At 37.7% G+C, this 26830-nt stretch overlaps 1 protein-coding gene across 2 annotated transcripts in view; it reads left to right on the forward strand.

Moving 5' to 3' along the window:
* Positions 1-25087, forward strand: part of EFHC2 (EF-hand domain containing 2) — a 60486-nt gene extending 35399 nt beyond the window's left edge. For both annotated transcript variants that reach the window (XM_075173854.1, XM_075173846.1), the window contains 7 exons: positions 572-714; positions 4674-4870; positions 9398-9531; positions 14383-14580; positions 15171-15263; positions 22197-22302; positions 24765-25087. In XM_075173854.1, the coding sequence (XP_075029955.1) occupies positions 572-714; positions 4674-4870; positions 9398-9531; positions 14383-14580; positions 15171-15263; positions 22197-22302; positions 24765-24860 (967 nt within the window). In that variant the 3' untranslated portion in view covers positions 24861-25087. The remainder of the gene's footprint in view (positions 1-571; positions 715-4673; positions 4871-9397; positions 9532-14382; positions 14581-15170; positions 15264-22196; positions 22303-24764) is intronic.
* The last annotated feature ends 1743 nt before the right edge of the window (positions 25088-26830 follow it).

Here is a 26830-nt window from a genome sequence, read left to right on the forward strand (position 1 = left end):
CCTAAGTGGAAAGCAAAGTCACATGCTAGAGATTCAACTGTAGAACCTCCGTAGAAGAAGAAAGCTATTAGAAAAAGGCTTGGGAATGTATTGATAGCGCATATAGTGGTACTGTAAATAATTTAAAACACAATCATTTAACAAATATCCAATTAGTAAGATCATCTGGTGGGCCTGATTTTGTGGAGATAATCCTAGCATGTATTGCTATTCAGAATTTGGTTTGAAAATATACATACCTAAATGTGTTCTTCCTTTATAAATTTTCTGGAAAGAAACTTGGAGCTTGATTTGCAGCTGAATTTGAATACAGATTCATTCCAGACCTGTGGCAGAGAAGTAATTTTCCCCTGAAAATGATTCCTTTCTATTTGGCTGACTCTAGCTGGTTCTGTTAATATAAGCAGAAAATGGTTTTTGACAAAGTAGGGTATCTTATGCTGTTTCCTTTCTTGGTCCAGGAATAACACAATTAATGTATGTTACAAAACTCAGAAGAATGCATCTCTTAGTGATGAAAACTTTTCTCATACTCTGTTTTTGATTTCTCATCTCTTCCTTTGCTTTTTAGAAGTGGCATGGAAAGTAATATACTGCGCTTTCTTGCAAAACTCGTGACCGATAGTCCTATCGACAAGGATCGAAAATTCATTATTTCCTACTTCCTGAGTGATGACACCATTTCAGTTTTTGAAAATATACAGCGAAACGCAGGTAAGATGTAGTAATGTCTTGCAATCAGTCCCAGTTGCCCTGCTAATTTGATTAGAGTTTACAATAAACATTGTGGTCAGAGTCAGCACTAGCAGAAGCAGGGATGTAGATTTTTAAATGCAATGGGAATTACTTCAGCAGGTCTACTGCATTATCTTGCATAGCTGTATGTCATAGTAATTTATAATCTTCATCACTCAGAATAACGCTGTTCATTGTATGACAGTACTTCACAATATCCTTTGGGAACTGGAAGTTTAATGCATTAGAACTTTTATTACATTTTAATTTGCAGATTTGGCCTTTAAACATTTGCTTTTGTTGTTGATAACATACAGGAATTGTATTGTAACATGATAAATAGGAACAGGAAATGTAAGACATCAAGAATGAAAGAGTAAATCCTTTGTTTTGCAAGATTGCGTTATGGTGTTATGAAACCTATATAGCATCCATTATATAGAAGCAGCTCATTAAAGCAAAACAGCTGTGACATGTTTTAACATACTTTATCATTAATCATGTAGTGTTGAGCATATAAAGAGTGAAGATTGCCCTGTACCAGTGTCTCTGTGTGTGTGTGTGTGTGTGTGTGTATAACACTGAACTGAATTTTGAGAGCCAGACTACTGGTGTTTAAGTGACAAATGCTTTGTTATTTCTCAGTTGCTTGATCACATTTATCCTGTTGCTTGAGCATCCTATTGCTTGTCATCATTATTTTGCTAGTTTCCTGCCATCCAGTGGCCTTTTATTTCAGCTTCTTTTATTACAGCTAAAGACACATAAACTTACGTATATATTTACTATGTAATGCTGCTGTGAGCCTCAAGAGCAGCTCAGTTCTCCACTAGTGAATGACATGTTTGATTGGCATTCTTTATGTCCGGAGACATAAAAGATGCTAAGGGTACAGCTGCACTGTTAAATTAAAGAAGTCCAGGGAACGGTTTGAATCTTGGACCCAGGAGTTCGGTCATTCCTGGTTCTCCTTTGCACTATTCCAACTAGACCAGCCTGGGCCCTCCCCTGGAGGATGCTTAACTCCAGAAAACTCTCCTGCAAGGCAGTAAGGACAAGACTGCACCCAGTTTGGCTTGCTCCACCCTTATCAGTCACCTAACACTATCCCAGGAGGTTTTGCACACTCAAAAATTCAGGTCCTTCTGCCATACCCAGAGGCTGCAATACATACCCTCAGTTTTATGCTGTAAAACACGACTCTCTTGGACTGCAGCCCTCACATACCTTCAAACAATTTGAACAGACAAAAATAATAGCTGTGTCTTAAGACCCCAGATTTATCACATAGCACCCAGAGCAGAGCCAGAGCCATACACTGTGCAGTGGAGATGGGGTCAGTTGGTCAGGCTCTCAACAGCGTGGGTGCCAGGCCAGAGATTGCTTCCTGGCTTCCTTTTATTTTGGAATGAGAATATATGCTGGGATTGCAGCTGGGAGCCCATTGAACATTGCTAGTCAAACAAAATGTGAAACGATAAATGGACAAGTTTGCATACCAACAACAACAAATGCTTTAAGATGCATATGAAAGGCAAGTATCTGTAAATGGGTTTTTAACTTCCCTGGGATGTTAAAGTGGATGAGTAGCTGACTTTCACAGGTGGTAGAAAGGTGAAGTGGAGGGATGTGGCTAAGAACTGGCCGTTGGAGAGCTTAGTGAGAACAGCCTTGAAGGGGCAGGATAAGAAGTAGGGATGGGGGGCAGAGATGGAGCAGCAGTTGGAAACAGGCCTTGGGACTGCAGAAGTTTCTTTGTTCCCACCTTCCTTCTTTTCTTTCTTCTCCCTTTTTCTTCTCTCTCTCTATCCCTCCCCCATTTTAGTCATGTCTGAAGGAAAAGTGAATGGGTTTCTTCAAGGTTAGGAGTGAGAAGGCTTTGCAGAGGTCACTAAGAGCGGCTAGGAAAAAGGAGTAAGGCATGTAAAATGGGAGCAAGAATAACATTCATGTGTGAGGAGGAAAAGTGTTGAAGTGGATGGGGTGGGAGAAGAGTAAGCTTGAGCACATCTTAGAGATGGCATGAGTTAAAACAGTAAATGACTCCCAAAATAACAACTTAACCATCCCTTTTGTGCACAGGTTCAACGGGCTATTTTTGCCTTTGTATTTGCATGAAGTGATACAAATTGGCAAGTAAAAATGTTTCAAATCTCAGTCCTAAGATGGAAGTAATAAATTGCTCTTACTTTTCTCAGTCCAGCAAGCTGAAGGTTGCAGAGAAGTACTTCACACTATCAGTAACACTGTGAAACTGTATTTGAAATGCACAGGGCTGGACATCTTGAAGCACTTCTTGAGATGGGGGTCAAAGCATGAGAACTTTGGCTCCTCATGCAGAAGATCACAACCCCTTTTTTACTCAGTGTAAGACCAAGCCAACAGCTGTACAAACACCTGCAAAGTCTGATCTGATCTTAATGGAAGAGGGTCTTTGGTTGTGGTGTTTATTTTGTGCTTTGAGCCTGGCTCTTGTAGATTTCCATCAAAATTTCTCATCAGGTTTCAGTGTAAAATCTCTAACCTAATGAGATATTTTTGGTTGTTTTCCTTCATACCTCTTGAAAAGTACTAACCCGTAATGTTTAAAAAACAATTATGGAACAGAGGTATTAAGGTAAGTTTCCAATCTAAGTGCACAATTGCAGGGAAATAGAGAGGCAGGAGTGAAGTTCCAATCTTACAGAGACCAGTTCTGTTTAAATATTGCAAACAGTTGCCAGGATTATATAACGTAAAATTTCATATTTGTTTTAATAGCTAGGTGAAAAGGAATGTGTTAAGATTAGAGTTACATTAGTGATTTGAGTTGTTTTTTGATTCAAGCTAGATCTGACCATTACCATAGCGTATTTTTTGTCTTTTGCTTTTATGGTGCTAGTGAAGCAATTAAGACAGACATCTGATCCAAACTCTGGTTTAATAAGTAGTTTGGGTTTCACATTAATTTATAATTTTGACTATAAAAAGGCATTTTATTACACTGTTCATCAGCCTTTTATTGGACTTGCATCACTACCTAATATGTAAGACATCATTAGACGTTACTAAAGTATGCTTTTTGGCTTTTGGCTTGGAAACTCAAATATAAACAGGAAACGAACCCCAGGCACTCCAGAGTTCTTGTAGGGCACATATCCTGATGAAACTAAACATGTGACAGAATGTTTTCTAGAAAGCTTGGTACATGCAATGCTATCTTGTGGTGCACTGGAAGATATTACTGGAAAGAGAAATGTTCCTTTTAGTATCTTACATACCCTAGAGCACTGCGTGCAGTTTCCAGTGGCAGGAATAAAATCCATTATAATGAGAAAAGAAATAATGTGACATACCCAGCTCACAAAGGAAATAACAGATCACAATTAAATTGCATTGGCAGAACAGTATGTGGAACATAGCATCATGTCACTCCTTTTTTTTTTTTTTTACATTCAAAAGCCCTTAAAACCAAGTTAGAATTATAGTGCACCAGAATTCATGATCTTCGTAGGTCTGTGCTATCCTAAGTTGTGATTTTTTTTTTTTTGCTTTTTTGCTTTAACAGTTCAAGGATAATTGCCTGCATCTTACATTTTGCATCTTATGTTTCTCAGGGTCAATCCCAATGCTGGCGACAGGGTTATGGGAACGATTTGAAGAGGCACATTTCTGTCCCATTTTAAAGAAAAGAAAAAAGGGAAGGTGTTTGGCAGGCATTCAAATGAGACATGTCTTAGAATATGCACAATGTAACTGTTGCTGTGGACACTGACAGAGGCAGTTCTTTTAGCAATGAGAGGGAGCAGGAGAGTATATTATGAGACAAGAAACTCAAGGATGAAAACTAATATTTAAATACAAACCAGCTGGTTTGGGGTGTCTTTTGGGTTTTCTTTTGTGCTTTTTTTTCCCCCAAGTAAAGCCACAATTAATTATTTACAATTCTATTCCCATAGGGATACTTGGTGGGAAGTTCTTGGAAAGAGGTCGCATTAAGAAGCCTGGGCAGGAGCTCTTTAAGAGTGAGCCATCTGAATACTTCAATGCTCAGAATCTGTTTGTTGGAGCCAGAGTTTGTTTCCATGGTCACAACTTTCTTTTAGTGGATGCTGATGAGTACACGTTCAACTACATGGAGAAGCATGCAAATGAGGTGAAGCAGGCTCTTGTTATTTTCTATTCTCTTTAAGGACTGTATATTTTTCAGAATTATTTATACCTAGTTTCTTCACCCAAAGTTCACAGCCCAGTGCTCTCTGTCTAGCAATAGATTTAGGGGATGTTAGCTAGGGAGTGCATGCAAGCCTGGCCATTCTTTACTGTCCATTCCCCTTCTACTTTCTCAGCATCCACTCTTATTGTATTAGGGGTTGTTAGAAGGTACATCTCTGCCTATTCCTTCTTGGGACTGTTTATGGACCTTTTGTCCCTGAATTGATCAAACCTTTGTTGAACCTACAGATACTGTCTGCTTCCACAGCTTTCTGTGGCAGCAAGTTGAAAAGTTCACTGCCTAATATAAAATATATAAAAAAAATACATGATAAAAGAAGTAACTATCTTTTATCTGTTTTAAACCAACCTCCCACTAGTTTCAATGCCAGTTCTACTGTTCTGGGTTTGGAGAAGATCCCCATTCACCTTATGCACCACCTTCATTATTTTGTAAATCTTGGACATTCTTCCCTGTCAGCCTAATCCTATCCAGTTAAGAGTCTCACCCTTTTTAGTCTGTCCTTGCAAGGCAACTGTGAGATGTGGAGACTGGAAGAGTACACAGTACTCAAGATGTGGGCACATCCAATTTACAGTCTTAGCGATGAGGCTATTTCATTCCCTGATTTGATTTTTTGGATTCATACATATTTATTTGCCAAAACGTTTCCCTTGTAATATTCATGTCACAGTCAGGAATTCAAGGTTACAGTTTGTACTGAGTTTCACTATCTTTTGGTGTTGCCTTCAGAGGGGAGAGCAACAATAAATAGAGAGCTGGGATGCCTCTGCTGACGTATACTGTTACCAGTCATTAAACAAATGGCTGGTAAAGAAGCCCTCATTCACCAAAGCCAGAAATGTATCCAATAGGAGGAAATTGATTGTCGTGTAGCAATTGTCACAGAGGTCAAAAAAGAAAGGATACAGGGATAGAGAGTCACAGAGCATTTTGTGGAATTTTAGTTGGTTTGGTACAAAATGTAGATTACTATTTTTTTTTTACAATGAAGTTTGTGCTGCAATATTTGAATAAATGTACCCTGGTGTACTTGGAAATTCCTGTTATGTGCAGCTCTGACCAGTCACTCTGAGACGCATCTTAAGAATGCATCAGCTCAGAAGCCAAGGCATTTCTGCATCCCAGTCCCTCTTCTGGGTTGTTGCTTCATCACAGTGTAATCTTGAACATCAGCCTTTGGACTAGACTGTGCTGTGAGGACTTTGGACTAGACTGTGCTGTGAGGACTTTGGGGTAGTGCGTATGCTTCATAGCTCATGGCGGGGTGACAGCATGAATTGTGCCTTCAGCAGACCTTCTCCAGAGCTGCCATTTTGCATAGGCTTATTGAGAGTACCCCTAGGGAAAATATCCAGGAGGGTTTATCAAGCTATGGTCCTCTGCCCATTTGTCCAGACCTTTTGTGAATGGAGAAGGGAGAAGGTTCTTAGTGCAAGTTTTAATTGTTCCCTGTCTGCTGGCTCACCAAAGTGAGTGAACCTGCAGGACTCCCAAGACACCAGTAGGCCTAGCACAGTCTTGGGGACTTCGAGTCTTGATGCCGTTGTGCTGCTGAGGGAGAGGTAGATGCAACCTGACCCTGTGCTGCCTTTGGGCCACATGTGCTGTTCTCACTCAAATGAAAATAACAGAACGGTATGATTTCTTTGTAAATTAACATGGAGTTAGCACCACCTGGCTTCCCTGGAATAATGAGGAAGGTCTGCAAAATGCTTGTTGATGTAAAATGCTATGACTGCTAAATGCTTTAAGCAGTAAAATACAAAGCTATATACATTATGCTTTCTTACTGCTGGACTGTTTCTCCTCCTAGTAGAATCAAAACCAAAGCTGTTCTCCAAAATGCAGAACACATCATTAGATTGTAAATGTTCTTTGGAGCTGCTGTTTGCATTGATTATCTTGCATCAAACAGATGAGATCTTTTCCAGACTGAATGATTGTATATCATCAAAATAAAATCTGCAAGATGGGATCCAATACTAAAAATAATTCTTTAAAGTGAATTTTGAAATTCTTTGCACAGTTAAGATTTTAAAACAGCTGGTAGAAAAAAACATTTATTCTCCCAATGATAGATGCTTTATTCACATCCTTTGAATAGAGCTCCAGAAGTAACGACACACCTTGTTTGCCTCAGTTCATCAGGAGATTGCATACTCAGATCGCAAGAACTTCAGCAATTATTAGAGGAAAGCAGAGCTTGAAGATGGGGAAACAATTTTAAGATGACTATTTGTCAGTTATTTCTAAAATTAGACAATAAATAATTTTCCTTCTGAATAGACAGAGGTTTCCTTTCAGCAGAACACATCAATACGTTTTCTGAAAACTGGTGAAAGAAAGCCAGATGAAATATTTTTCTTCTGGAAAATGCCATTTTGACCACATTTCCATAGGCATATGTTGATTTACATGAAATTTTGATTGGTAGTCATAGTGCAGGTGGAAATTGATTTTTCTGTCATTGAAACATTTGTTTGACACCATACGAGATATTCGGAAAGTTTTAATTTTCTGTTTCAAAATTATATTTATTGTATTGTTTTTAAGTTATGGGGAAAGAAAAATCATTGAGTCTTATAATTTTGATTGCTACCTGTACTGAAAGTAACTTTAAGGATCTAATTCTCAAAACTTTTCAACACTTTCAGTTTCTTTTCCAATTTGAGGAAAAAAAATGTATTTAGAAAACGTAAATTTGCTTGCAAAGCAGAACATGTGTGTTGTGCGCAGTCCTACTGGTATTATCCAGATTTGAGGAGGACTCTTTCAAACAAGGCATCACTGTGCCTCCTTGGAAATGAATTCACCATCTCTGAAACAGTCTCAATTGTTCAAACTCTGTAGTCTTCTGCAGCACAAACATGGAGGTTGATTTTACTTCCATTGAATTAAACATAATAACCTGACTTAAGCAAGACAATCAAACAAAACTAGATTGTGACTACTAGCATGCCAGCAATTACATGAGAAGGGGGGAAAGCGGGTAGTGCCATGCTGCTCGGATACCTGATGTTTATGTAGGTGTTGGGAATATGTAGTTTAGAAAAAAGATGTAAAAATAACTGCTTTGATAATGTAGAGAAGGCAGGTTTTTAAATAGACAGAACGTTTTCTCCATTTTTAACTATTCTGCTGACTGAGTCCTTTTGCCCAGTCTTTTCTCAATCTCTGTTCCTTGCTTTTTCAGCAAAAAGCTGTGTGCTTACGGCCCAAATAATAACAGCTTGGGGAGGGGATTGAAAAAGTTGCTGTCTCTAAAACTTTTTGATTGCTGGTCCAGCTGCTCCACACCACTGCCTTGTGGCATTGCATGCCAGGGTTGCACCTGGAGCAGTTTTGGCATATGCAGCAACTGTTTTCTCAAAATGTGAGCGTGTTACCTGCAACCACTGATGTATTTATTAAACTTGGATAACTTTATTACTGCTCTGGCAGTGTCATAGGGACTTTACATACCTTTTTCTAGATCCCTTTGAACTGATACAATGCTGTAGACAGACTTCAGCATAATTGAGAGTGACACCCAATCTCTGTTGTGATTAGGTCCTTAATACCAGTCATACCAAATTTCAAATAATTGCTAGTTAAGACACCATTGCTTACTGGAAGAAATGGGAGAAAACTATTTTCGGACAGTTCATTGTGCTTTGTAAATTAGGTAGAGCATGACAGATGTAAGGGCATATCAGATATTCACGCTTGGACTCAACCCCTATGACTAAGTACATAGATGTTTTATGTTAAAAATGAGTATAGCAAATAAATCTTTGGTAGAGCTCTAACACAACAATTGGAATATAGGGTGGAAGCTTAAGTGTTCCAGTTCTGTTTATCTAAATTTTATTTTATTTTAATGGCCTATATTTAGAAGAAATAAGCATTCTTCTTACATGACAGGAAAAACTGGTTCCTAACAAATTTCCAATCTGCTAATTCTGAGTATGTAAAACAGCGTACTCAGTCTAATATGAATGAGAATATCTGTTCAACAGTTCATCGGAGCCAACGGTGAAAAGATTAGTTTTAGCATGGTGAATTTTATTAATTGAGAATTAAATGAGATGCACCAACATAAAATGAGGACCAAGTTATTAGAACTGAACTTTAAATGTTTCTGCTACTGCTTTAACAATTCAATGTTTGAAGCAAAAGTGGATGTCCTTTTATGTAGCTGGAATAAGATTTCTGAGAGTGCATGATCTGATGATTTTTGTTTAATTTTTTGTATTCTCGGTAGAATGCAATTTTTTTCAGCGGCAAGCTTCCCTCTAAACTTAACAAAGTGCTGATTTCTGCATTTGAAGTGAGACAATGAAGAAACTAATAAAACTTAGCAGTTCAACATTGCCCTGCATCTTGACAACTCTTGCTGGTACATGCATAGTTGGTTGCATAGTGCCTTTCTCTCTAATCTGTGTCTTGCTTTCCTTTGTTAAGTTCTCCGTGGCTGATATTGGTGTCATCCTCAAGAAACTGAAAGACATAGCTGAACCTCGTTCCCGAGAAATCAGACAGGTGTTTGCAGCTGCTGACCCTGAGCATACCAAGGTGATTGAGTACGACCCTTTCAGGTAAGACAGTGGATTTTGTTTTTTAATATTTAATGAAGGCACATTCCCCAAAAATGTATAGAGCATGACTGTTTCTTGATGCTTTCTGCATGTGTTAGCTGACAAATGGGATACATTTGTTTTGCATTTACTTGGAGTCTGTATGTGAAAAAGAAAGTGAATCCATGCCCCAGAAAAAAAGAGAAATGCAATGGTTTCAAGTAAGCTGAAAAGCACAACTAAAATCTGTCTAGTTTTTATGGAGCTGGCACAGGGTGTTGTGAAGAAGGGCAAGTCAGCAGTAATATATACACTGAAGGATAAAGAAAAGCCTATCCTGAAAAAGTCAAACAAATTAGTAGTTTTGAAATTCAAGAAGGAATGTTTGAGTTGCCTCCTGAAAATTATGTTATTTGGGTTTTGAATCATTGATAAAGAAGAGAGTCTTCACAGAACCACGGTGTATTGAAATTATAGGATGCAATGATAAGCATCTTTAAAAAAGACTGGAAAGCAGTAGTGAGAGCAATGATTAATGCTTGGATAGTAATTTCAGCAGAGATAGGGTGAGTAGATACCTGGATTCTGGCAATGATCCAGATATGGCAATGGGCAAATGTGTAGATACTTGAAAGAGGAAATCATGTTCAAATGCAAGCTGATTTCGGTTTGTCTCACAGCCAGAATACTTGAACATATGAACTGTGTTGGGTACCGGTGAAGTTAATGATGTGGAACAGAGGAGGAGATTTTACCTAGAAGCATTTTGGTTTTCACAGTGGTAGTATACTGTGTATTTAGGAACTGTCATAATAACTAAAGCATATAAGTAGATGTATATTGTGTGGAATGACATTCCTATAGGAATGTTAACCAATGCAGAAATTGCTTCTGAAATATCTCAGAACATGTATAGATCAGCAGAAGGTTCTTCCAGCAATTCAAAATGAAAGTAGTGAGAAATGAAAACAAGCTGGTATTCAGAAATGAAAAATAAGTGATTAAAAGGTAGGATTCGACTAAGAGAGGCCACAGTTATTAGCAGTTTTTGGCAAAAATATTTCTAGACTCAGATGTTTTACTCAACAGAAGCAAGATTCTAAATTGTTAACTCCATTAAGAAGGACAATCTTATTACTAGAGTAAGAAGTGGAGAAAATTGAAAGTTAATGTATATCTGGAGAAACTTTATAGCACTTGGAAAAGGGCTTTAATTTATATACACAATAACTTTTTAAAATCAAATAATTATGGTTTTGGTTCAAATTATGAAATAATCATCTGCAAAACTTTGTCTTCCTATATGCACTAAGAGCAGGTCAATGTTTCGGAACATTTGCATGACGAAATTGGTGGAGCACACTTTTGGAAGGGATGATTGTGCTTTTGAACAGCAGGGAAAGATTTTTATTTTATCAAGAAGAGGCTCCGTTGAGTGTAAATTTAATCACAGTCATACTCTGTGCAGCTGCGAACTGCCCAGCTGTTTAATTGAGGCTAGCGCTGTTCTGTGGCATGGAGTAAGATAGGTCTAGTTATATTGTATTGAGGCACTTGGTTTCAGCAACAAAAATGCAGTAGCCCTCTCCATGAGTAAGAGAGAAAGCAGGGGAATCCATGTAATAGGGTTCTTTGGCCTCAGTGCACATCTGGGCCTGTCTGAGCACCTACTAACGGTCTACATCTCTCCCGCGGTGGGACCGCAGGGGGTCTAACAGGAAGCATTCAAACTGCCAGAGGAAGAATTTGCCTCTAAGGAACATTTAACTTTTGTGCTTTACAGTGGTGGTAGATTTTGTTTCTGTTCATTCATATTACATCCAGTAATCTAAAGGCTCTCTTCTTTTTATTATCCAGGTATCTTATTTTAGAACGAAAGAAACATTTTTAATGACAAAGACGAGAGCACTTCTTTGCATCTGTGAAAAGTCAAAGATCTTTTTCTGTGAACAGAATATGTATTTTTCTTTCAGTGTTGTATTTTCTTGTGTACATCACTTTATTTTTCATCTGTTGTGGCATTTCATGATTATAACTAACTACAAATGATATTTTTAGTACAGGCAATTATCTGTGTGAGAGCTTCAACCAGCGTGATAATCCTCTTTTCTTATCTTAAATACAGCTAAAGCTTTACTGTGCTCTGAATTTGGCTGTTCAGATTTCTTCCTTTCTATCCATGTAATTTTATATGAGCTGCATTTAAAAATACACCTATAAGTATGATGTAGTGAAGCAGAATTGTAATTATATAATTTACTTCAACTACTTTCAGAACCCAAATCTACGGCACATCATCCAGGAAATAAATACATGGCGTACATTGAAGCTATTCCCTAAGCTATTGTTAAAACTGTTGAAAGCTTTGTTAAAAAGAGAAGCAAAAAATACCTAAAACTTAGATGCCTGTGCATCACATGGTCTTATCCAGACTGCTTTTTCTCATAAGCTGCTGGCAAAACTGCTTGCTGTTAGAGACAAAGAACCACGTGGGTTTAACAAAGATGCCTATCTTAATTCAGCTTGAGAAACAGCTCTCTTAAGCAGTTAATTATTATTTCCTCTTTCTCTACCAAATTCAGATTGCAATCTGTCATATTCTTCTAGAACAAAAAAAAAGTAAAACAAAAGATAACTAAGCTGTGGGAACAATTGTTGCAGCTTGTTTCTTTTTGTCAGGAAGAGTTTAGATGTAATTCTGTTTGTGAATTTTGGGTCTCTCTCATTAGTTCCTAGCAATCACTAGAATATTCCTTAATTCCCAAACGAGATAATAATTTTATCTGGGGGGGGTTTGGTGACTTGATTGTCACTGACTGGCTTGAGAAAATAAAAGACCTTTAAAATCCTGACATTGGAAAAATCTTTGCCATGTGTGGAAACCGAGTCTGTGGAAATATTCAGATGGGTGATGTTATCTGCATGCTTTCAGCTTCGCCAGCCCAAGCGTTTGAAGTGCCAGGCTTATCAGGCAGTATTGTCCTCTTTGTGTTTGCAGGCTCCAGGAAAGAGGCTCCAGTTTTGACTGGATCTCTGAATGCTGCTACGATATAAATAATAATATTCAGTAAGGGGAATAATAATACTGACGAGATAATGATAATATTAATAGATGGACAAAGTTTTGGTCATTGAGTTTGCATAATCTCAAATATGGTTTGCTACTGTCAACAACTTGTCTTCTCCTTATATTTATCTCCTGCCACTGCAAATAAAGGATCTTTCTGATTTATGTAATATGAAAAAAAGCAGCAATTGAATCAAAGTAGACACTATACAGTGTTTAGCATCCTTTTTTGAATAGCTGTGTAAGTGCAATCATATTCTATGGAGAGAGATATTCATTTGAACAGGACCGCAAAAGCCTCTGAGAGGAAGCAAGTGAAAAATTATGTTTGTTCATAAAAGTTTGCATTTTGGAAGGGTACAAAGTTTCTGTGCTTCCAGTTCACATGTGGATGTTCAGAGACTCATTATCAGATGCATTCAAGAATTTAATTATTCTCCAGCCAGAAGTTTGAGTCTTGTGTCAAAACTTTGTGCATCACTAATGATTTCTTCCATTTGTTTTTAAAGATCGGTATATAATCACAGTGATGCAGTACTCTCAGGGGTACCACAAGGTACAGCTCTAATTGCATCAGCAGTTACAGTGACGTTTATTCTTAGTGCAGTTCATCCAGAAGTATTATATATAATTAATCTAATTTTGATTGAGGCGCATAGGCCTATGTTGATGCTTGTTGTTAAAAAAAAATCCTGTTGAACGTGAGTTCACCAGAGGCAGACGTTTGGGTTCATAACACCAATCTATAGTTACACTAAACCAGGTTTGACAAGAGGCCTTGTAACAGCTGAAGTAACCTACAATTCAGGCCAGTTTTTTCCAGGAGAGCAGGAAGCCTCCTGGGTTTCCTTGCATACCTCACTATTGGTGGTTTTCTTCCCTTATGTTGTGTCAACATCCAGGACATATGAAGAACTCTGTAATCATTGAAGGCAACAAATCCCATACTACAAAGACAACGTAGTCTTTAAAATTAGTCCTTCTCTTCCCCTCCACCAACAATATAAAGCAGAGGGAGATTGTTCTGAACTGTAATTACTAGTCCTGGTTCGTAAGCTCCAAAGCTTGTGTCCATTTGCTGATATACTACAAGTGCCTTCAGGAGCTTACCCAGAAATCACTCCAGCTCTATTATCAGCAACAAATTCTTGATATTAACAGAAGTGACTAGTCATTCAGTGCCAGCTCTGGCCCATCAGATGGATCTCAGGAACATTTCTTCTTCCTTGGGTTGGGCTGATTCATGTGAGCAGCACAAGCAATCTTGGGAGAGCACATCTCAGACTCTTTCCTGCATGGGATCTGATTCTCCGCTGACAGTGTCCAAGCATAAACTGGTCTTGCTACTGCCTCCTGTCTTCCATTCTTGCCAGGAGGGCTTGTGATTACAAGTTGGGTGTAATTTCCTGCCCTCTCTCTGTGACCAATTTCTGTTTCCCTTCCCTGAGCTTTCCCTTGAAAGCTACCCAACAGGGCCAGCTTTTACATTGCTGCTAATATTCCATGCTATGGCATCTGCAGTAAAGGGCTTCAGTCATGATTATTATGTATTTTTGTATGTATAGCCAACTACTGAGCAAATATGGACATCTTGCAAAAGTTTAAGAGTTCAGGTAATTTCCATTATACCTCCTTGAACAGATCTGGATTTCAAATTTAAGTAGATATGTTCTTTAAAGATCTAAATACAGCATTTTATAATGAGTGCACTGTAAGCCTTTTTCTTTCCCCTAAATTTAGTGATTATTAACTGTTTTTAAATCCTTTACTTAAAACTAATGTAGGCTGTTGTTTTTTGTGAACAGAAATTTGATAGTCAGTATCACTGATGGAGCGTTTTCAGAACATGAAATTATGACTCTTGGGCGCTATTACAGTGTGAGAGATGAATATGAAATGGACCTCCACTTCCTCCTTGCAGTGGTTCAAGAACAACTAAAGAAAAATAGCTTTGAGAATTTTGAACAATTGTCTGCGGTGCTTATATACAATGACCGTGAAAAGTAAGTTTTTATCCTAAGCTGTTATTTGGGAAGCTCTGCTTTTAAACCTACCTACTTTCTGTTTGTTACCGATCAAATGATATATTGCAACCAAAGAATATTATTTGTAATGTTAAGCCTCTCTCAGCACTTGACAGTAGACACGAAAAGGATAGCCTTTTTGTCTCTTTTTCATTTTGTTTGTGGACTTTTTATTATAGCTGCTGTACTGAACATTCTGTGACATAATCAGATGCCTGTTCACAGGCAAAACACAGTATTTTAAATCGAAGAGGAAAAATAGTGATTTAAGGGAAAAAAGAAAGGATCTGTAGCTGATTCTTTATATGACTCATTTGCCCTTTTTGTTCTCTGATGTCGCAGATAAAGAATCACAGAGAATCACTAAGGACCTCAGTGTGTGGGAGACAGGCCACCATGTGCACTTCAAGTTTCTCGGCTTTGTAATAGCAATATTTCATAAAACGTTGTTTTCTTTACCTCTACCCCAATATTCCTCACACATTTTCCTATTCACAGAAACATTCACTTGAAGTAAACATGGAAAATGCCTAATGTACACTTCTCCCCTTCTCTTTCTGTTTGTGTAGATGTGGAGTGCTGCCCCGTGAGATGTGCAGGACTATTTGCAAGTCCTTTAAGTTGCCAGTGGCTGATGATGATCTGCAAGCTTTACTGACCATGTAAGTTAAGGGCAGATAGTATGACCTGCATGCATGGGTGCAAATCAATGCTAAATATCTACTGCAGACACAGTTCTTAAGAATTTGTTGTTTATATAATATTAATCATTTCATGGTGCTGATTTTGTCCCTATACACATGTGGACTTTCCTGTTTATAGAAGATTTATAATCAACTAAGGTGCATCCATCTTAGCAACTTCTCTACATTTTGTCTGGCATGGTAGATCATCTGCGTTTTGCCGGAATTCTATGGAATTAGTCTTATGGGAATCAGCTACTGATACTTATCATTATCAATGAAGTTCACTTTTTTTGCATTATTTGTTCCGGTGTATATGTAAGGTAAAACCAATAATCTTATGAAAGCACATTATGTGAGTTTTAAGAAACATACCAGGATGAATACAATGAAATGTTCTTGAATGAAGTAGACAGGATCAGTAGTAAGTAAAAGTGATGCTACTCCCATTAATCTCACCTGAAATGTATTTTATTGTAATTTTTAAAAAGGGAAAGGAGTGTTGGCATGGTTTTGGTATATTTCCATAGCACGTTTAATTGTTTTGAGACAATTGCTTGGCTAGCTGTATTAATGGGAATAGAAGTGAAAAGAACTAATATTCAGTGCACTTTTATTAAAGGCTAGAGTTCAGAGTAACCTGTGGTGTTTTGAACACTCATGTCATGTTGAGTTTGGTTTTCATGGCCAGATTTTCTGCTAATAGGTTTAAATGCATGCTCAATGGTCTCTTCTTTCCCTTGTGGGAAATCCTTAAATGTTTTGTCTGTGCCTTCATACTGTGTTAAAAGCAGGAGCAGGTCTTGTCTTCTGTCATGTTTAGATGCTTTCAGGTAGATATGCTTGTTGATTTCAGGAGGAATTGCAAACTAAGCATCTGGATTTACCAAATAATGAAAAGACTCTTGTCAGGCAGAAATGTGGAATCCATTTTAATAAAGTATCTTCGTACTGCAAGCAAGACTTCCTACTTAAATCAGTATCAACAAGACTGCTTTAAGAAGCCTAAGGGGCTATTTTTCACAAAGCCCCTGTTTCCAGACCAAAAACTTTCAGAACAGTTCCTTGCAGTAGCCAGATAGACAACTGGCCATTTGTTTGCCGTTCATCACTTCTGACAGTTAGGTTACAAGCATTAGTCATCAGAAGCATGTCTGAATTTCAGCATTGATCTAAAACTAATTTTTTAGAACTCTCACTAAGCTGCCCAACACAAAAAGTGTTGGAGGACAATTGACATCCTGTACTAGACGAGGGGTTCTCATAGTTTCCACTTCAGAAAGGCTGAAATTGAATAGATGCACAGACAAGGGACTGGAGGTTTTCCTTTATGTACTAACTCAATGCTGATGAAAACCAGACAAGCCTGACACATCATAGGCTCCAGAGACGTGTTTATTGTTTGTGAATTTCTACCAGGGAAAGCTTTTGTGAGATGAACCTCTTCTCTCCTGAAGAGTCTCAGTGTAGGCAGTTAACAAGAAAAAGCCCAGTACACTATAATAAAAATTAGAGATAAGCTTAGAAGACAAGGAGGAGACTAAGGGTTGGATTTCACCCAGCTTTAGGCAGGTACCCATGGCAGCTGAATTAGGATTCAGCCGCTGTAGGATCTTTCTGTAAGCGATGGAGGAGAGAGTTATCTCCCCAGCCTGTATAAGAGCTGGATTTCTAAATTACCATCCATTTTCCTTTGTTTCTAAAGGGGCTGTGGCCAGCCTGTTTTGCAGATTTCTGTATGAGAAAGGTAAATGGTGTGAAGCTGGGCCTCAGAAATCAGTGTGAGAAGTACTTCATATGATAGAGTGCTATGTGTAATGCCAATTCTAAATTACAATATCAGCTGCTTCAAAAAATGGCAGTTTATGTGGTGAGTCACTGCACTGCAGATAATACAGAAGATTGTCACATACTTAACAACGTGTGCAGTTGGCACTGCTTAGTAAGTTTATTGTTTCATGAGGGTGCAGAGTCAGGGAAAGATTTTTTTGAAGACTATTTACTAGGAGTTAATTTCCAGTAATCTGGAAATCAAAGAGTAGAGTTGGCTGAATGAGATTTAGACTTTTCTCTTCCTTTCCTCCTGCTTTCTCTAATTTTCTTTGAGATTGAAGAATGATGGAACAGGCAGGTTTATTGTTAATGAAGAACAGTCTCACTCCTGGAGAGTACACAATTCAGCGTGGGCAAAGTTTGTCAACAATATTCTTTCCTTGGGTTTTTTTTGGATGAGGAAGCATGTAATTTTGTGTCCATTGATGTTTCTGAAGCAAGCGGTGGTGGTGTTCCTACTGTGTGTATCTGTATTTATGAGGGAAGAAAGTGGTACAATAAAAGTTGTTGGATTGATTCCCACAGAATCAGTATATATAGCTAATGCACTAGCTGGACCCTATTCAGCTATAAAATGATGCTAGACAATATGATCAGATAATAGTTGAAGACTGAAGCTACATGTTTATTCAGCTTTGCTATCTGAGATTAGGTGGCAAAGACTTTCTGTAGGACTTAATGGTTCTATTTTTCCATTTTGAAAGGCAATACTCTTAAAGTATTTATTATTTACATTTGTAAATCATACTGCAATGATCTGTCACTTATTAAAAGCATGACATGGGACTAGAAGTTACTGTCTAATTTTGTGGTCACCTCCAGATGACCCAACACTTTGTTTACTGTACCCAAAGACCATTCAGTTTCCACAGAGTGCAGGGAGAATTAGCACAAAGACTGTGAGGTTTCATAAGACCCTTTGAAATTGTAAATTTATATTTTTAATTGTGGGATGGTGGAATAGTAGGATTTAGGTACCCAATAATGCGTCAATTTTTCCAATTTACCTGAGCTGGCTTAGTAAAAAGTATTTCCTTTCTCCATCAGCATTTTCTCACTTAGTTTTTTAATCACAGGGCAATACAGACTTTTAATGACAATGTATTAAGCAATGCAGATGGTACACAATTGTTTCTGCCAGAAAACTCCAGTAGTCATTATAAGCATTTCTTTAAATTTATGCAGGCATAATGAACAATTATAGTTTGTTTAATAAATAAATGTTGCTAAAGTGCTTAAGTAATGAATTTAGGGGTTTTTTTCTATTATTTTTATTTACTGCAATGCTAAATGTATGCTAACAAGGACTTAAAAAGATGCAGTCCTTCCCCAGAGGGTATATAAACAGCTGGCAGATAAGGAAAGAAAAAATGGAGGGAAGAAAGAATGGATGACAAGTTTACAAGTATTACACATTGATTGTTCTGCATTAGTTTAGTTAAGCGTATGTCCCTATTTTTTAAAATATGTCTTTTAATTTCTGTTAAAAGCTGCTGTGTAATTCTTCACCTCTCCACAGTACCAGGGTGAGACTGTTGGACTCTGGAGGGGGCCTTGTTGTTTTGAAAAAGTTAATCCCTAGTGTCTCAGGTAGCAGTGCCTGATAACAACGGGCCTCCCACATGGTCATCCCAGTTCTCAAGTCACTGATAGGCCAGGCCACTCCTGCCTGCTCAGCTTTTTCCTGGTTTGTGGCTAGATAATAATTTTTTACCTAGTTGCCTACCTGTCATGTTTTTAGGGCTGACCTATTTCTTTCAGGAAGCAAACCCTCTTTTCCTGCTACAGCAAGTGGCCTGGTAGCAGGAGCAAGATTGGAAATGGTCACAAAATCTTTCTCCTGCAATCTGTCTTCTGCTCGTTACCTTTGATGCCTGAGACTCCCTATGCCATTTGTGATGAAAAGACTCTCTAACATTAATATTTAGATCTCTTAAAAGAAATTATTTCTATTATTCAATATGCTGAGGAACTGATGGTTAAATTTATAGGTGTTCAAGACATGAATAAATGTATACACAAGATGGTAGCCATTACTTAATTCGTACTGATCAGCTGCATAGACTTGTCCGTGCTTGCTATTTTAAATCTTTTGCTATGAGCAGTTTATGACAGTTTAGGTGTACACTTGTGTTACACAGAGACTATCAAACAGGCTGAAGAATACCAACGTTTTCTCTAAGGTTAAAGCAGCATGATGCTTCTTCTCTATTATTGTCAGATTAACTTCTTAATAAATGTTATTCAAAACTAAGGAATTAAAAAAACTCTGCATGTACATCAACTTTTTACATAAGTGTTTGGGTTACAGATTTCTTGATGGGAAAGAAAAAATATTTGTAAGTAGCCTTTACTCACCAAAGCATCCTCAGGAATAGTCATAATGTGATTTAACCAGATTTTTCATATATCTGGAGTATTTCATTATGAATATATTTTTAAAAGCAGAAAAGTGCTATTATTTCAGTAATATCAAAGGAAAAAAAAAGCTCTGCAGACTATGATAGGGATGGAGGAGTGACTTTCATAGTCTGAAATCACATGCATTGGTGAAGTCATAGGGCAAAGCTGAGCATGGTTTCAAGACATCTTTGTTGCATCTTCTTGATAAGACAAATCTAATTTCCTTTCCTGAAGAGCACTGTCAGTTTCAGTCATATTAACTCCAGCCACTGAAATGTATGACATCTCTGTCCAAATAATACACAAATTGATAACATCTCCTCAGTCCATCTGGATACTCTGTGCCAAATTGCAAGTGTGTGCTTTTAGTAGATTAATATTGTAAGTCACAGCAGGAAAGAGATCTGAAGAGTAGATATGTTTTTTTTCTTTCTAGATTATTCTAGAGTAATATTTTAAGCTGCTTTCTGTAGCTATTTAAATATGGGATTTAGGAATCCCATTTCCTCTGCCCATGTTAAAATCTTTGGTTATAGTTAATTTCATGCCCATGTTATCGTCTCAGTTTGCTAGTGCTGTCACATCAAAGGACTTTTCTCCTTGTTAATGTTTGCTGAAAGCAGAAGCAATGCTTTTCTTGACTTCATTGCCGCAACATAAAGTTTAAGTAGTTACACGCATTCACTTGTTCTTTATTTAAAAATCCTGCTTATACAGCTCTGCATCTTGGCAGTAGACTTAATCTTTTGACTTTTCACAACGAGCAAAAGATAAATATATATATAGTAAAAGAAAAAAATAATTGTCATGATAGTTCTGAAATTGAAAATCTGTGTGCCAGTTTCTGCAAAACTCCTTTCTTTTCCCAATTGCCACCTGCAAAAAACCTGAAACAAACTAGAACCCCCTAGAAATGGGAATGATAATTTTGTATATTGGATATATTGCCCAAAAGTAAGGCTTTATGAAAATGTTAACTTGCTTGTGAGCTACTATAAAGAAGCAAGCTATCATAGAAGGGTTTCTCATGGCAATGTTTCAGGCTCCTCTTTACTACTAGTAACAGTAGCATTCTTTTCTGACTTTGCTTTCATCTTCGGCATAACTCACTGTACTTAACATTCCAGTTTATCGCTAGCATCTCTGTTTATGGCTTTCAGTATATTTTATTGTTATCTCTCCTGCTGACTATTAAATGAAAGGTGTGGGGGGAGGAAGAGTGGATGAGTTGCAGTTTATTGCAGTTTATTTTTGTCACTAGATTTATTTCTCCTCTTCTCCAGTATTGTTTTCCAAGTTTGTGCTGTAAATTCTCCCTTAAAGTACCTTCATGCTTATTTTTTACCAGAACCCTCTGCAGTGGTTAAAGGATGTTGAGGCCCATGCTTTGTGCAGTGCTATTTCTGTAAGAACAAGATAAAATGATTTTCTAAAAGACTTGTTTCCTGGAGATGATCTTGCTCCTGTGCACTAGTATTTGTAATTTCACCAGATTACAGGGCAGAATTGTTTAACCTGATGTTTCCCACCAACACCAAAGAATAGGTGTTGAGTCTCGCTAGTTGTATATGTCTCTCCATGGACCCCAGTGAAGCACAGACACTTCCAGGGTGTGTTTATATGCCTAAACCAGGTCCCTTTTATATGTAGATAGCGTTAGGTGAGACAGATGTCATTCACAGAAGCTGCTAATACAGTATTTGTAGCAGAGCAGTTAAGCTGTTCATTTCAAGAACAATTTGCATGGTAGCTTCAGCTTGCAGACATCTTTCAAGCATTTGACTAGTCCCACTGAAATAACGGTGGTTCCCAAGTGCCTTAATCACCTAAGTGTTTTGCTGAATTGCGGACTTTTTTCTGAAGCTGCTTCATCCAAATGAATGGTAGAAGGAAGACGTGGCTTACAAATCTGCTCCCATGGGATTTATTAGTGCAGAGTAATGATTTTAGACATTTGAGGGAGGGAAATAGCGTGTTCCACAGGTACCAGTAAACCTTAGCTGGCAGCATATATATCTTCATGCATTTAGGGGACCCTCATAACTGACACAAATATATATTTATTCTATAGAAATAAAGAACAATGCCATAAAACAATTATCAAATGACAAGGCTTGTGATTTTTAAATCTGGCCATTATTTGATAGGTTAGAGAGCTGTGTGTTTGTCAATTGTAAGTTGATCCCAAGGTGAGTGCAAACAGCATTTTTGAAGGATTGTTTGTTTTCAGGAAATGATTGTAGAAGCCATATAAGGCAGTTCAGTTGTGTTATAGCACAGCTCTCTCGTATCGTTCTACCGTTTCTTTTCTATACAAAGGAATCATACACTGATCATCCCAACTCTATGTTTGTCACCAATTGTGGGATCCCAGTGTGGAAAAGGTGAGCAATGCTTCAAAAGTAAAATTAAATTAGTTGAAATGTAATTAACCTTAAAGAAGTTGAATTCTACTCTGAGAGACAATAATAAGGTATAAGAATATGGAATAGAATGTGTAATATAGAAGTCCTGGCAGTTTGGTAGTGTTTTTCTGTACTCCTGCCAGTGTTTGGTAATAAAGGAGTAAAAAATTATTACCCAAAAGGTAATGTATTAGTATGCTGTAGATAACATGATACAACTTTGTTAAAAATTTCCTTTAACCTTCAGTCATCTTATGGCTATTCTGCTTAGGTTTGAAGATGACCATAAACAAGTGGAATATAAAAAGTTTGTGGATGGGCTGAACTGGAGAGAGAATCAAATCCCTGCTTTCCAGACAATAAGGGTTCCTCTCAAGGTAAAACCAGTGTATCTGAGCAAGGGAGCAGTACAGTATATTGATGTAATTTATCCAAACTTAACATGAGTGGTTTATCCAATGGAGACCACAACAGTTTTCATATTTGTGTATTTGTGCCTGTTTTCTTCAAGCAATTAATTTTTTCTGGGAGATGTAGAATGAAGCGGAGAAGTCAAACAGGGACGAGGAGCCCTGTAACACCCCCGTGCCTAATAGGTGTCACAACTCTGTGACATTTTCCTAGAAGAAAAAAATAAAAGAGAAAGGAAAACAGGTGTATTTGTCCATGGGCGTGAATACCTCTTCACCCACAAATATTGTTGTCACATGTCAAACGATCTGTTCGCTTGCTGAGATAGTCAGGAAATACTTTAAACCACTGACACTGCAGAAAATAGCTATGTATTTTTTATAACTCTGTAGAAACTTGTACATAATACACCACATCACTGGTAAGCATACAGCAAGAGCAGTATTGATGGATCAACTTTGTAAATCTCCACCAGCCTGCTACTTAGGGTAAGCAAAAATGCGGTATCAACAAACTGCAGAGATTAATCTGATCTTGCCTTCTTGTGCTGAATGGAACATTTTAAAATAGATGGTGCATAAGGCAATTATGCTGATTTTTAAAAACTTCATAACAGATAAATCCAAAACCCTTCTGCCAACACATAGTTTTGCTGTTCTGGCCTAGCCAACATGTTGCTATGCTTATACAGAATGTGTTTGATTGTATTCAGACTGTTCAGAAACACAGCATTCCTTTAAATTCAAGTTCAACAGTGACATAGTTTAAACCAATATTCCTCAAGTACTGTGCTATTAACCTGAGTCCTCTCTCTTACTTGGCTTACCAGCTCTTTCTTCTGTAGTATCTCAAACGATTGGTGATGTCTAACGAGGGCCCAATGCTGCTGGTTTGCTCTGCTTTCCATGGTGGTTTATTTTTCACTTCATCATTGAGAAGAATTTTTCCATCTTGTACAGATGAAATCAAAGCCCTTCCACATGTTTTATACAGCAATCCTGTGGTTCCAAGTGTGCATTAGGTTTTGTTCAGTGGTTATTCTTTGTTTTTACAGAAGAATTCGGTGCTTAAGTTATAACTCAATATTTAAACAGTGACTGCTCTCAGGAGATTGTGTCAGGATAAGGGGCCTCGTGAGCCTCAGTACCACAGAAACAAAAAGAAGGACAGAGTCTGTGCCAGGAGGATTTTTGCCTTGAAGACGCTGCTAAGCCCTGTACCAAAAAGCAAGGGTGAAAGAAGGAGAGGCACAGATACACTTGCTGTTGAATGTGTTTGACCGTTTTTTTCCCCTCACAGGATGGCTTATCTAGCCATTGAGTATGACCTGATTTCTGGCAGGTGAGGGAAGGAGATGCCTTCTACGGCGTGAAGGTGGGGTGCAAGTGGTGGTGGAACCAAGAGGCAGCCTTCACAAGTTGAAGGTGTGGAGGAAAAGGTGCTTGTGAAACAAGCAGGAGGTTGAAGTGGACATTTGTGGTGAAACTTATGTTCTGATCAGCATAAGAGATGAGGTTTTTGGGTATGAAGAAGACGTTATCTTTGCTTGGAGAACAGCCAGTGGATGGACTTTCTGGGAATGGCTGATGCCTAAGAGCCCCAGTTGAGAATGGTACATGGAGTTATGGGAGGAAGGTTACAGCTGAAATCAAAAAGAAAGAAAGAGCATCGATAGAAATTATAATCGGTGATCATCATGCTGGGATAATCAGTTCCTCCTCAGCTCCAAAGCCTTGCTGTAACTGTCATACTGACATATAGCACTGCTTTTAATGAACTGCGCCCAAATTGGTGCCAGTATAGTTTGTTGAGTTTTATTGACTTTATTATTTTTGTGCAGCCTAGCTGCAATACCTAGGCTATCTTTGGTACAGTACAAGAATATTTTAATGAAGAGATCAATACGAAATGGAAAAAATTAGAGAAAGGAAGGGATTTAAATCTTGTTCAACTTTAGAAGCCAATTGTCATTCTGTTCATGACTTACCATGAATTAACAGCAATATTTTGGGACTACAGTACCTGTATTTGACAGATAGATTTCAGCAACAGAGTTGTGCTTGTTTAGCTGACTTTTTTCTTCTTTCTCTCTATCTCATTATTTTGTATGATTTGTGGTGTTGAGACATAGATGACTTGCAAGACTTTCAAGTATAAGCATCTTAATGAAGAAAATATAGCATTATGTAATTTGAAAATATCTGCAAAAGGGCTAATGATAGAAAATATTTTTAATAAAACATTCTGCAAGATTGATAAAAATGTGCATGTAGTAATCTTTTAAGAGGATGTGCTGTATAAAGGTCCACTTTTTCACAGATTTGTATTTGGAAATGAAGCAGCTCATTCAATCTTATGTTGACCAGCTTTTAATAATTCTTGTTTTCAATATTATATTCTAAGATACTCTCTGGGTCACTAATTTCAGAATGAAAATGACTGGAGTGGACAACCACCATCCGTTCCTGTGAAAGTGATCAAATACTTACCTCTTCTGGATGATCTGTTTGGCAAGGAAGAATAATCTGATCTGTGCAAGGCACTGCTTTTGGATTAGTGTTTCAGCTCCAAAGCTTACTTAGACAGATACTGAAAACATTCCTTGTAAAACAAAAAAATCAGATATAGGTTTTATTGCGTTTATTTTCTTATTCCAGCATAGATGTATACTTTGTGTGTTTTTGTAACTCTTCCTAAATCAACAGTACTCTTTCATACTTATACAAGCATAATTAAAACTGTATCCTCTAATCTTTGTGTCTGGTTATATGGAAAATTTACAAGTATTGAGAAATCTTTGAGTCAAACAGAGCAAAATCTGACTGACCCTGCTCTGTTCTGCAAACAAAAGAAGTTGTTGGATGACTTCTTAAAATATTGGGTCAGACTATATTAGGACAATAAGGTAATTCCGTTCAAATTTCCTCTCTTGCTCTTTAGCTTGTGTCTGGGTTTTTGCTATATCCCTGTGGTGATGCTTAAGTACTATTTGTGTCAAAGTTTGTTATTTTATGGAGGAAATACTAGCAAGGTTTTAGCACAGTATAAAGTTGCTCTGGTATCAGAGATAATTATAGCCTTCCAATGTAGAAGTAAATATTTTGCAGGCATGGCACGGAAGCTATCAGTTCTTGCTTTTTGTTTTAAATGTGACTCAGATTAGTAGCCACCCAAGTTTACTTGGGTGAGACATGTATGAGGAGAAGGTGTTTCACAATTTTAGTGTGCAGCTTTCTTGCGGTAGCACTGTGCTTGCCCTTTGAAAATTAATTGATGCCTTTCTCTTTGCTCAAAATCGCGATGACTAAATGGAGTTCCTGTTAGCATTTTTGTATCTTTTTAAGCTTATGCCAGCTCAAAGCCATCATTAGATTGGAATTTGCTGCATGCTTTTGTAAGAGAAGTAATTACCCCAGTTTAAAGAATGGAAGAGCTGAGGTGAAGGAGGGAGTTGACTCATCCATGGCGATTCCACAGGGGAAGGGGAAGAGGTGTGAGCCAGTGCACCTCTGCCGGTGGCAGGGAAACCACGACACACATTCAGTAGACTGAGAACCCTGCGCTTTCTGTAATCTGAAATTACAATTCGGGGAGGAAGTGTTTGATTTAAAAGGATGAGAATTCAACATCTCTAAATCCCCAAACTGAGGGAAAGGCAATAATTCAAAGAATAACTTAATTCAGTAAATCTGTATCTTTTTGGAAACTTGGAGATCCTGTTTAGAATTATGATTTCATTTAAAAATACCTCGCTGCACTTTTGCATGATAGCGTAAATGAAATTTTTAATTGTATGTCTTCTCTCTAGCCCCCCCCAGCTCCTGAGAAGAAATTCTTTTCCCTCCATATGGCAAAATATGAAGCTTTTGGCAGCTTTTAACTTTTTTTTTGTCAGCAAAAAAGGACTTGAGGCAAGGCATAATAATGTGTGTTGCTGCTACTTAGGAAGATGTTTGTAATAAAATGGGTAAGTGATGGTCTGTGTCCAGGGGGTCAAAAAGAAAAACGAAAACTTGTTCAAGTGCTCCAAGTTGTAGACAAGACCATGTACTGCTTTTTGATCCAAAAGAGGAAAATGGTTTCTTACATGACAAGAAAAATCTCTGAACGTGGGGATAGCGTCAGGAGCCAAAACAATAATAACTTGCGTTTGAAGCCAGTTTGATGAAAGCTGAAGATTTTTAAAAGGTGCCACCAAGACTGAACTTGACACTTTAAATGAATGCAGTTGCCCTTGTAAATTTTTAATGTTCCCCAGACTTCAGAAGGATATGTTTCAGTTGTGGAAATCTTGTACAGCTGAGGATTTCCAAGAAAGATTGACTCTGAACATTTAGAACTTCCCAAGTAGCTGTTAGAGATGGGAAATTCACTTTAGTTTGTTTTCCTTTATGTGTATAAGACAAAGAGGAGCCTCATTTCAGAAAAAAAAAAATTGGTACCTGAAATATCATTTCTTATAATTTCATGTGGAACCCTGTGCATGGGTCTGAT

This window comes from Calonectris borealis, chromosome 1 (genome assembly GCF_964195595.1).
Source record: "Calonectris borealis chromosome 1, bCalBor7.hap1.2, whole genome shotgun sequence".
Classification (NCBI taxonomy): Eukaryota; Metazoa; Chordata; class Aves; order Procellariiformes; family Procellariidae; genus Calonectris; species Calonectris borealis.